Source organism: Physeter macrocephalus, chromosome 10 (assembly GCF_002837175.3).
Source record: "Physeter macrocephalus isolate SW-GA chromosome 10, ASM283717v5, whole genome shotgun sequence".
Taxonomy (NCBI): Eukaryota; Metazoa; Chordata; class Mammalia; order Artiodactyla; family Physeteridae; genus Physeter; species Physeter macrocephalus.
Window position 1 is genome coordinate 9,296,396 of NC_041223.1, and position 12,609 is coordinate 9,309,004.

Below are 12,609 nucleotides of genomic sequence, written 5' to 3' on the forward strand. Positions count from 1 at the left end.
ACATTTAACATCTCTGTGGGTGGGCTACATCTCACAATAGATGAGTCATAATTAAGTTGGAAGCCTTCTGGCTTAGTCTGTTCAGGCTGCTATAACAAAACACCACAGACTGGGTGGCTTATAAACAACAAACATTTATTTCTCACAGTTCCGGAGAATGGAGGTCCAACAACAAGACAGCAGCATTGTCACTTTCTGGTGAGGGCCCTCTTCCTGTTTCACAGCTGGGACCTTCTCACTGTGTCCTCACACGGTGAAAGGGGTGAGGGATCTCATGGGGTCTCTTTTATAAGAACACTAATCCCACTCGTTAGGGCTCTATCGTCATGACTTAGAACATCCCAAAGGCTCCACCTCCTAATACTATCATCCTTAGGGGTTAAGTTTTCAGCATATGAGTTTTGGGAGGAAACAAACATTCAGACCATAGCACTTTCTTAAGACCTATGTGGGAAAAGAATCCAAAAAAAGAGTGGATATATGTATATGTATAACTCATTCACTTTGCTATACAGCAGAAACTAACACAACATTGTAAAAAAACTATACTCCAATAAAAATTAATTTTAAAAAAGAATAGCATGTAAATGTGTATCTCATAATTGATGGTATACTGAAATACAGTAAATTGTTAGATTTTTATGACAGTCTATATAAAAGCAAGGTTGTTTGATGCAGTCAATACACAAAAAACTTTTATATTTAAGTATACTAGCAAAAAATAGCAAATGAATTTTAAAGTAAGAATTATTGTTAACTGTTAGATAAAACCATGGTATTAAGGTTATAAAAGAAAATGTTATTTAGAGATAAGAAAGTATTTAGGAGTCAAATATCATGATAGCAGAATTTTTAAAAAAATTTCAGCAAAGGAAAAAAATAAACCAAATATAGCAAAATGTTAAATTACTATTAAATCCTGGTGATGGATATATGAGAGTTCAAACTATTCACTCTGATTTCATGTATGTTTGAAAAATTTTATAAGTTAAAAACTTTGAGAAACATTAATGAAATACTTAAGTGGAGAAATATACCGTGTTCTTAGATTGAAGGATCAATCCTGTAAAGATGTCCATTCTATTTTAAGAAGTCCCAGTAAAAAATTCCAATAGGTTTTAGTTTTTAAATAGGACTTGATGAATTGATTCCAAAATTTTTATATGAAAATGCTAAGGATCAAGAATAGAAGGGCTTGTTTTACCAGATATCAAAGAAATAATACATGATATTGATACAGAGATTGACAGGTAGACCAGTGGCACAAGAACAGAGAGCCCAGGAAGCAGAGACTGTAATGGCAGTATGAGCAGCTAAGGAAACCTCTCCCCAAGAGAAAGAGATTATTAAACTAGTCAAAGGTAGCAAAGGCAATCATTCAAATGTCTAGAGATTGATCAAAAGACTTACAACAAATTGAGAAGCCTTTTATTCAACAAAATCTAAGGATCCTCAGTAAGAACAATGGGAGGCCACTGTATTAGAGTTAGAACTAGAGCCTGCACCCATCCCCTGACAGAAGTGCCTTCCAGAAAGACCTGTTCCATTGGGGGACATTGGAACCAACACATTGTATGTCACACAACACACACTTTTTTACCCTACAACTAAAAAACATTTTTATTTTGTATTGATGAAATCACTAGAAAACTCAATCCTGCACTTGACCATGGAGGAAACCTCAATAAATTTTAAAACGTAGATGTTTATCTAGGCCATATTCTCAGGTCATAATCCAACAAAATTAGGAGGAAGCAATTTTAAAATGCCAAACAAACTCTTAACTATTGGAAAATTGCACAGTCTCCCTTGAATCAAAGAGAAACTAAAAGCAAATTACAGTCTAGAGATTAATGAAAAAGACTCTTTCATGCTAATATGTGTAGGGTGCAGTTAAAGTTACAATCAGGGGAAAATATATAACCTTAAATGTCTTTATTGTTAAGGAAGACTAAAAATAATGAAACCCAGTGCTAGCTTTAATTAAGAAATTAGGAAAATAACTAAACAAAAAGTAGAAAAGGATGCAAATTAAAGATAAGTTGAAGTTAATGAAAAATGTTTTAAAAACCGACATAACAAAATAAAAATAAACAATAGAAAGGATATACAAATACCAATGTTGTTATTTGAAAATGTCAAAAAAAACTGGGTAACACCTTGAGAAACCCAATTAAGAAAGAGAGAGCAATGGTTTATTTAATAAATGGTATAGTATAACTATCACTGAGGAGGATGTTGGACCCCCGACCTCACACCGTTTATAAATGATGTTCCAGATGCTCTGAAATACTGCTATTAGCCCAGGCAAAGCCTGTAATCTTAAGCACGCTAACACTCAGATTTATTTAGGTATTTTTGCCACCTACTACTTCTATTATCTACATAAACAGATAAAAATCCTAAAAATAAAATCCTAAACTGTCATTTAAGGTGCTCTGAAATTCTTTCCCATCGGCTCATTCTTTCTATGTACATAAATCCACTTTGCTACATGTCATATTCTTAATCCTCTTCTCTCAAATCTCCCCTGGCCCTCAATTCAGAATTAATCACTCTCTCATTTGTACTCTCCTACCTCATGGAGACAGAGCTGATTATATAACTGCAAACAGTTTGCCTTGTATGAGAGTGAGTTTCAATACATGACCTTGGGAAAGGAAGGTACTGTAACCAGCCGTTTCCTTCTTCCCCATCCAAGTCCCAGGCACTCAGATTAAATGAATTCAATATAGTCCTTACTGGTCAGGAAGGACTGGGCATCTTTATGATGTGGAGATTGTCAGTATATTCTTATTCCTGAAAGGCATCAGAGAACATTTATGACCTAAATTTTGTCTATTAATTAGCTAAGAACAAACCTAGACAGAACTGGAAGATTGTTTACTCCTTTCTCCAGGCTTCTATGAAGTAATGTACTCAAGCCACCCCAGCAATCTAAGTTTGCTATAAGATCCTATAGAAAATGAATCCCAGCATCTCTCAACATTATAGCATAAAGTTATTATATATGTTATGGCTGTGGTCCCTGCTAGCAGCCTTCAACTCATAAATTCTGAACCAAATTATTACTTTTATGTTGCTTCAACTTAATTTGATGGTTGAAAAAAGAAACAAAACCAAAAACTCAGAGGAATAACTAGTAATCGCATTTCATCCAGAATAAAAGGCTAGCCAAGGAAGATATCCCAAGGTTCTCTTCATTTCTGAAAAGAAATAAGCCACATTTAAAAAAGAAAAAGATAAAACATTTAAAAAGTTTTTTTTTTTTTTTTTACAATTTCAGTACAAATTATCACTTCACATAAACATTAGGGTTTTTATTCATTGCTAGTCATCCAGTAAGATCCAATAAGTAATTTCTGCAGTCCTTTCTAATAGAATTACTTCATTATAAAGCAAATGTTTTAATACATTACCTTGCTTATACACAGGTCAGGAGAATTTTAAGTGTCGTGAACTTCAACAACTTTAAACTTTTACTGGACTTTCTTGGGCAGATGTCCCTGTTTCAATAATTTACTGGAACAAATTTTTTTTAATTGGCAAGCAGTCCGGGAAGATTATACTGTAAAAAGATAATCTAATTGGGGTCAGGGAGACAATGCCGAATTGTAAAGTCTGTGCCTAAAATACTGTGGTGAACTGTAACACCTTACACAACAGTAATGAAATAAACTGCAAGGTCACAATAAAAAGGCTGGTGTGGGAACATCAAAGAAAGATTAGAAATAAAAACCACAGAACGAAATCCCCAGGATGGCAGCTGCTCATTGTCGAGATTATTCAACCCCAACTCTACCGTTAACCTAGGAAAGATACCCACTGTTAAGCACACGCGCAGGCTCAGCGGCCATGGCTCACGGGCCCAGCTGCTCCGCGGCATGTGGGATCCTCCCGGACCGGGGCACGAACCCGTGTCCCCTGCATCGGCAGGCGGACTCCCAACCACTGCGCCACCAGGGAAGCCCCGTCCCTTTTTTTTTTTTTTTTTTTTAAAGTGAACGTTAGTACAAGAACCTTACATATTATCAACTCACAATCCAGTCTCTGTTATTCATTAAATCTCAACAGCCGTGAGCAAATAATATTCATTTCTTAATGTTAAACTACTTGTAATTTTTCCTGTGACCTGCCTCAATACAGTTCTGTGTGTTAATACTTACTGTCAGATTCTTAAGAACTATTTGTGTGATGAACACCTATCTTAAGTGAAATTCTGTTCTGTGTACCATTTATTGGCTATTTGCTATCTAGAACAAAGAAGAAACCTGAAAATTAAGCACTGGAAGCAACTTTTGTGGTGCTTACTTTCCCCCTGCTTTTCTGACTCACTGTTACATAGATATACCTTCAAATTCACCTCCTTTTTAGTAGGAAAAGAGGTTATGGAGAAAAGAGTGTTTAAATTAAGAAATCTTCGATTCCATTCCCAACCATGCCCTTTAGAAGTGACGCGAATCCTGGTAAATGATCTACCTTTCCAGAGCCTCTTACCCATCTTGCTTCCTTTCTCCTCCTAACGCTTTCAAGGATCACGTTGTTTACTTCTTGCATTTCTCAGAGAGGTAAAAATGATATAAAGCATGTAAGTGCTAGCGAAGGTGTCCTAATCAATCAGCTAAGGCTAAAAACACCATCTTTTACTACTGGTTAACTACTCGTATTATCTATTTATCTATATGGGTCACTAATATCTTTTTCTTTTATTAGTTTTCAGATGAAATGAGATACAGTTTTGTTTTTGTATAATCTGTAATGTATCTTGATAGTGGCAATGAGAGTTAATTCTGAAATCCCAGAGGTCTGATCAGTAAAAGGAGCCTGCCATCCTAACCATTAGCTTTGAGTACAGGAATTCCCTGGTCACATTAGGGATAACACAGAACCATTGCTGTATGAGTCTATGACATGAAAGACTCCTAAACATAGTATGTGGCACACTGAGATTTTGCCAGTAAATTTCTTATTGGCAAAATTATGGTATCTGCTCCAAATGAGTTCTAGGCCTTATAACATTCTTTTAAAAATGTAAAGCAGTATGGTGATGTCTTTTTTAAAGACTGAACAGGTAAGAAGTGGTGTTGGAAATGTACAGGAAAAAAAAAACCTAATAAAAATGTAGATAAGCTAACTTAGAATATCCTGAGGTTTCTTATATATGGGGACATGTGGTAACTTTCCTTCCTGAAGCCACAGCTAGGTAGACCAGACTAAAACAAATATTCTTCAAATTATAATAATGAAAATCAGTACTTGTATGTACCAGTATGAGTTTTCATATTTTGTGCTTTTTCTGAATATGGAATATACGGAGAAAAAGAAAGCCATGAGGTTTTATTTAATAGGGAATAGAGAGTGTGTAAAAACTGGTAGCACACCAGAGCTCAGGACTGTAGCAATTTACGGGACATGCAAAGTCTAAGACATGGTACAGGAGACTTAGGCAGTTGGAGCTCAGGTGAAGTTAATGGTATATGCTCCGGAACCAAAGCAGGGAATGACACCATCTCCCCCAGGACGCACACATAATCATGGCTAATATACATGCACATAAACAAACATAAGGGCTCCCAGGAATGTACAGTCTAATCTTTTGGTTGACCTATTTGCTGCTTCCTACTCTGAAATCTTTTTTAACCTGGTGTCAGCGGCCAGGTACAGCTCTTAATGGTCCCAACCACCTTTTAGTGGAATCCTTACAGTATTCCTCAACCTTCAGGTGGGTCACCAAAAAGTTATTCCAAATCTGTAAAATACAAACAATATTTTAAAAAAAAACTCACCACATACAAACACAACTTGAACAACCGTTTAAAATTCAATGGGAGGGAACTTCTTGAGCATTATCGGCTAGATTCTCTTTCCTAAAATCCGTATACCGAATCTACCCGGAGGTTTCTCACATCCTGAGAGGAAACTTAACATGCACAAGTCTGGAATAAAACATATTTTGGTGGCTGAATAATTTACTGAATAAGAGACACAATTTTTGTAAACTACACAAGAGTATCAGTGTTTTTTCAGTGTGCCTTTAACTAGATGTCTCTTTCAACTGGGGAGCTGAGACCAGTGGGCTTTCCCCTGTTAAGGTGAGACCAGAGCGAGAAGGCACACATCCTGCGGGAGGGCTGCTGTTGGAGTTTCCCAGTCATGTTTTCGCCAGTGGGTCAAACACCTGCAGCACCGTCCTCTTGTCCTTGTCACTGGTTGTCACCCAGTGACCGAAGTCTTTTTCTCTGTGCTCCAGTGGCGGCTCCTGGGCAGGTGAGGCACTGACTTGCTGGGGGGCTGCGTGTGCTCTTCCGAGGTTCCTGTTCCCCGAGTCCAGGGGGTCAGGGCTCTTGGGAAGCCAGGAGTTATTCAACAGGTTACGTTGGTGGAGAAGGCTCCAGAAGGGATCCTGATAATCCTGATAATCACCGAGGAGGGGGGCGGCCTCTGACTTCGTGTCCTTGGTGCCATCAGCCTCAGGGCTTGCAGGTGATGAAGGGCCAAGGAAAGCCGGCTGGGGGAAGAGTGCGCCCCCAGCAGACAGGGGTGCGGGGGGACAGTCGCTGCTGGGGCTGCTGCAGGGGGGCCCCTGGAGAAGCTGGCAGTTGCTCTGCAGCACCTGCAGGTGCAAGGCCGCCGGCGCCGACTTCTTCCTCCGCGGGGGCACCTGGGGCACGAGGGGCGGGGCCTCCGGAGGGGGCGGGGCGGCCGCGGTCGGGGCCTCGTCCGGCGCTGGCTTCCCGGAGGCAGCGGCACCTTTCCCGGGCTGAAGTGTTCTCGGTTTGGGAACGGGAGGGACTGTCGCTAGAGGAGGGGTGTCAAGGCTCGTCTCCGGGGGCCCGATTGTAAAATGGACGGCCTGATGCCCAAACCGTTCTTCTGACGACGCGGGCTAAGAAAAGGCACGACAAGAGCGTCAATAAGCAGCCCGCCCCGGGAAGCTGGAATCAGAGCACACAGACGCCGTCCACAGGCGAACAGAGGAGGGACAAGTGGACATTCTAGCAAATTCAGGATTTGAGAATGTCTGGGATGCGGGGGTGTGACCAGGCAGCAAGGAGCATGGGAGAAACACACGTATCAAGGAGGACCAGCAGGTCCGATGAAATATGAGTGGGAGCTTTCAAACCAGGGCCACCGTGAATAATCTGAAACAAGTTTCTGTTACCTAGGAAACGGGGTGATGCTCTTCCTTTATTAACAGCGAACCTCTCTGAAAACTTTTCTTCGAGGCCGCAGCTTTGATAATTCAGTCTGTACCACACTAAGGTGAAGCAGCTTATGTCACGGCATTAAGCTAACAGAAGGACTAATGGGTATACTTGCTCCTTGAATCTTTGATATTTAAATATAGAAGAATGGAAAATTTCATACAGGAACTTCACTTCCTTGGTTCTGATTCAAAAGGATCACAAAGAAAACAACTGCATGAGGCCAGAGGAAGCTTTTGTACACACACGGCTGTCGGTAGCTTAAGCATCCGCATTTCAGTATTTCCACTGGTTCTTTAGAAAACTAGCTGCAGAAACAACCCTTTCTCCGACAGCCTTTTACTGCAGCTCCTGTGCAGTGGGTGGGGAAACTGAATCCATTTCTGCCCCTGGCTTTGAAGACAAAGCGAGAATAGAGAAGAGGAGGAAAGAGGTCTGTTGTGTAAGGAGGCGTGGAAAACAGGCAGATGAATGTGCAGACGTGGGACAGCGAGCAACCCAGAAAACACAAAGCAGGCTCTGTAAGAACCACGCGCCCAAACCGCGCTCATGCTTTCTACAGGTGGAAAAGCAGCCACTCTGTAATGACCAGCCAAGGGATTACCAGGTGTCCGTGACTAGCACACTGAGCTCAAACGGAAGATCCAGATGTCTCTAGAGGTGCCAGTCTTTGGGCTGCTACTGTCCTGACAAACTCATGTCTTTGAAGCAGCAAGCAAGGCTGAGAAGCTTGAGAGCGAGAGCAAAAAACAATCTGCAAGAAAAGTGGCAAGAAAAGCTGTCGAGCCTCCAGGGTCCGGGGCCGCACAAGCGCTTGTCAACGTGGCCAATCCAGGAACCGGTGATTGTTTTTCTAATGCAAATAAAAATCTGTACAAGTCAAACCGTGGGCATAGGACACAGACCACACACAAATGGGAATCACTGGGACACCTGGAATAAAGCACCCCACGGTGGCTCGGTTGGGGAACTGAAATGGAACATTTGGGCAGCGTGATACCGCCAAGCTGTTCCTGTCTTGGTGAGAAATTCCCGATGTTTCTGCTCAGCTGGAGCCGAGAAGCAGCAGGGATGCGAAGAAGAAAGCGATTGCTGGGCATTTTCCTCAAGGACGGGGCTGTGTCTGGGACTCGTGAACATGTATAAAGAGACCAGACCCATCGAAGACGTAATTCTTATCTAACAAGACACTTGAGCAACCCAGGAGCAACAGACTTGTACAAACAGGTTCTTACCTTTCCTGTCCTCCTCAAGGTTGGCTTCTTGATGGCAGGAACTCTGGGTACAGGCCGACGGGGCAGGAGTGGGGCCACAGCCGCTGTGGGCTCCGGTTTGGAAGATCCCTGGTCCCTCGAGGCTGTGGCATTTAGGGCTTCTCCTGGGGCGCCTGAAACATACAATTGCACGGCTAAAGTGTAAAGGACAAGGCATCGAATTATCCTTATTCTAGGGATAATTTACTAATGCAATGTGTTTCTTTGCTATCTAAAAATAAATCTTTGAAGGTTGTCAGGACCAACCAGCTAGGTTTGGCCCCCAGCTTCTCACTCTCACCTTCTCAACAGGGATGGTGATCTAGGGTCTGTGGAGGGGAGGGTCAGTGAGGCCCTGACATCACGTGCAAAGTTTAACGTGTCCCTGTGTTTCTCAGGGTAGATGATGCAAAACTCAAAATCTCAGCAGGGCCCATGACCAAGAAAATGTTAAGGTGGGACCCTGGGTAGATTTCAAACCTCAAACCTCTGCATCTATAGACTTTAAAAAAAAAAAAAAAAAGCTTTACTGCAATATAATTCACAAACCGTAAAATCAACGCTTTTTAAGGATATAATTTGGTGGTTATTAGTGTAGTCACAAAGTTGTACAACTATCACCACTATCTAATCACCGGAATATCTTCCATCACCCCAAAAAGAAACCCCACACATTCCCATAGCAGTCACTCCCCACACCCTCCTCTCTCCAGCCTCTGGAAACCACTATAACTTTCTCTCTATATAGATTTGACTATTCTGGACACTGCACATAAATGGAATCACACAATACAATGGCCTTTTGTGTTTGGTTTCTTTCACTTAGCACACTATTTTCATGATTCACCCATGATATAGCATGTGTTAGTACTTCATTCTTTTTATGGCTGAATAATGTTCCATGGTATGGATATACCCCATTTTATCCATTCTTCAGTTGATGGACACTTGGGTTGTTACATCCATACAATTTGAGTTATTTTTTTTTAATAAAAAAGAAACCACGGTGTTATCCTACAACAGTGTTTCTCAGCCTCTTAATCCATGCCCTCCTTAAATGTTTGGGAATTCCAAATAAATTAAACACCTGGACTATAAGCAAATCAGGCAACTGTAACTGCATCTGGCTTTTCAGAGGGCATAATTTTCCCTCTTCAAAAGAGATTCTAGGGCTTCCCTGGTGGCGCAGTGGTTGTGTGTCCGCCTGCCGATGCAGGGGAACCGGGTTCGCGCCCCGGTCTGGGAGGATCCCGCGTGCCGCGGAGCGGCTGGGCCCGTGAGCCATGGCCGATGAGCCTGCGCGTCCGGAGCCTGTGCTCCGCAACGGGAGGGGCCGCAGCAGAGGGAGGCCCGCATACCACACACACAAAAAAAAAAAAAAAAAAAGAGATTCTAGTATAAAATCGCAACAAAAAAAACAAAAAATGTTAATAACCAGTGATCTTGAAAGTACAGAGGAGATTCCAAGTTAAGACATGGTTAACATGGGTTAGGTGAAGTAACAGCAACAGAAAATTAACAGGCAGTACGGCAGAGAAGAGGTCCCTGCCTGACAGTAAAGAATCTACAACTGCTGGCGATTTAAAAAAATAGATGTTTTGCCTGAAAGAGGACGCCTACCTACCTATCTCTTTTTACAGAGCCAGCAGAATGAGTTAGTGCCTGGAGCACCACCCTCTTCTAAAACTCGTTTTTGTTTATTTCAGTCTCTCCCTTAAGTGCTGCTTAATAATCTTGGGATTATTTTTACATACTTACTGAATTTTAAATATATAGTTTTAAATGGACAATAAGTCTTAGTAGCTGAATTTTATAAAATGTTGCTAAAGGGTACTTTCATTGAATACTGCCTCCAGAAAAAAGCGTTTCTCTCTTCTAGGCCCCTTTTAGTAGGAAGATGAAAAGAAAAGCATAATTGGCAGGAGAGCCCCAGGGGACACCCACCTCCTCTGGCTTCCAGGAGACATCGGATTGCTGCTTCCGCCTCCTGAGCATTGGTAGTTTTGATCTGCTTGACGTTATAAGGCTTACTTATCCCAGTCCTAGCTTTGGGCTTGAGGACAAAATCAGGAAAAAAAAGCATATTAGCACAGGTAGGAAACAGCCTCACCTGGTGAGTTCTCTGCCTACCGATCTGTAAAGGAGCGTGAAGTTGACAGAGCTCCTTCAGACGGTGATTAAAACACAACTTCAACCCAAACCGCATCCCTCAAGCCTCTTCCCCCTGCCCAGCACTCACATATCAAGCGTAGGGGGAACACAATAAAGTTTAGACGGCCCTCGTCTCCTAAACTGGACGATTCCAGGATTTTGCAATGTGAACACACCAACCTCTATCTTTATTTCAATAACCAGGTAAAAGCCAGAAAGCGTAGTCAGAAGCCACTCCTTCCACGGTCCCGCGGAGTCATTAAAACACTTTTCCAGATGTTTTCTCAAAAGTGCTCTTTCTACCTCTTCGCTTTTCTGCCTCTTAACTGAGACCTCTGGGTCGCCTTTGAGAACCTGTTTTCATTACTACAAACCACTGAGGTCGAGTCAGCCGCCTACTCCTGCTGTGACCGTGACCATCGGCTGGCCCAGCTCTACACACTCTCCTGGGACACGTTAGCTTCCACCCAGCCCCCCGCTGCACCTCCCCCCTCCCTCACCTCTAGTCCATTGACCTTCACCTACCGTCTTCTTTAGATCTCACAGCCATCCTCCAGAACTCCCCGCCTCCAAAACCCTACACGACTGTTATGATTACTAATGTCCCTACTGCGTTATTTAGGCCCCATCAGATCTCTTTTTAGCCTCTTCTCTCAACACAACTGATCTGAACTTCTTATCTCCCCTTCTGTCAGCCCCTGCTCTATACACCAAGGTCAAAGGCAAGCAATGGAAGGGAGAGAAGCAGGTGGGTCTGGAAACCAACAGTCCCTCCCTGAAGGGGCACTTGGAAGTTTTCTTCAAACGTGATTTTCTCTCTCACGCTCTGTACGACCATTTAAAAACCCTATAAAGGGCCTGGTACTAAGTTATGGGGTTTGGGGATGAATGGTGGACAGGCAAAGGGCTAAAGAGACAGACATGTATATATTCACTGAAAAGAGGTGATCCTGCATGATGTTAGGGGCTGAGGATGAACCATGGGGCAAATCTCTGGGGTTTGAAATGCTGACCCATTTCGCTATGATCTGAATACAGAACTCACTGCTTGCTGAGGTGCTCCTGGCAGAAGTTTTGCTGTCTGCAAAATCGAATACTGCCCGTGGGTGCCAGAGGAGATGGACACATCCGAGGCTGACTTTTTCACCATTAAACCAGCTGTAAAGACCAAGGAGGGCAGAGTCTCAATCTCAGTGAAGTCGCAGCTGCTTCGATGCAAATTCCCAGCCAGCTGAGAGCAAGGTCACAGTTAGGGTCTGAGTACATCCATGGCCTTTGGGGATTCAGAGGCGCTACTGAGTTTCTCTTGTGATTCTCTAATAACCTGGGCTTATTAATGTATTCTCTGGAGAAGCACTGTTTGAATGAAAATTTTAATCTAACATCCTGGGGGAGTTAAATCTGATATAAACACTGATCAATCATTTTTAAGTGGTTTAAAATACATTACTATTATTAGGGCCAAATTTTTAAAATACTTTATGGGCAAATCTAACAAAAAAAATCCCAAAGCAGGGGAATAAGCTAGATTAAATAATACCTGCAGCCATTAACAAATCATGTTTTAGAACAACAGTTAATACAGAGACATTAGATGAAACACAAATGACCAAACAAAATGGACATTAATTCTGTTAAAAAAAAGAAAAAAAAAAAAGAAAAATTGTGTATAGAGGACTTCCCTGGTGGTGCAGTGGTTGAGAGTCTGGCTGCCAATGCAGGGGACATGGGTTCGAGCCCTGCTCCGGAAGATCCCACATGCTGCAGAGCAACGAAGCCCATGCGCCACAACTACTGAGCCTGTGCTCTAGAGCCCACAAGCCACAACTACTGAAGCCCACGCGCCTAGAGCCCATGCTCTGCAACAAGAGAAGCCACCGCAATGAGAAGCCCGCGCACCGCAACAAACAGCAGCCCCCGCTTGCCGCAACTAGAGAAAGCCCGCGCACAGCAACGAAGAGCCAATGCAGCCAGAAATAAATAAATAAATTTATTTTTAA

At 42.4% G+C, this 12,609-nt stretch overlaps 1 protein-coding gene across 1 annotated transcript in view; it reads right to left on the bottom strand.

Annotated features, from left to right (window-relative positions):
* Positions 1-842: 842 nt before the first annotated feature.
* Positions 843-12,609, bottom strand: part of SYNJ2 (synaptojanin 2) — a 75,005-nt gene continuing 63,238 nt past the window's right edge. The window contains exons 22-25 of the mRNA XM_007120160.4: positions 11,655-11,767; positions 10,403-10,511; positions 8,441-8,592; positions 843-6,886 (exon numbers count right to left, since the gene is read on the bottom strand). Of these exons, the coding sequence (XP_007120222.2) occupies positions 6,152-6,886; positions 8,441-8,592; positions 10,403-10,511; positions 11,655-11,767 (1,109 nt within the window). The 3' untranslated portion in view covers positions 843-6,151. The remainder of the gene's footprint in view (positions 6,887-8,440; positions 8,593-10,402; positions 10,512-11,654; positions 11,768-12,609) is intronic.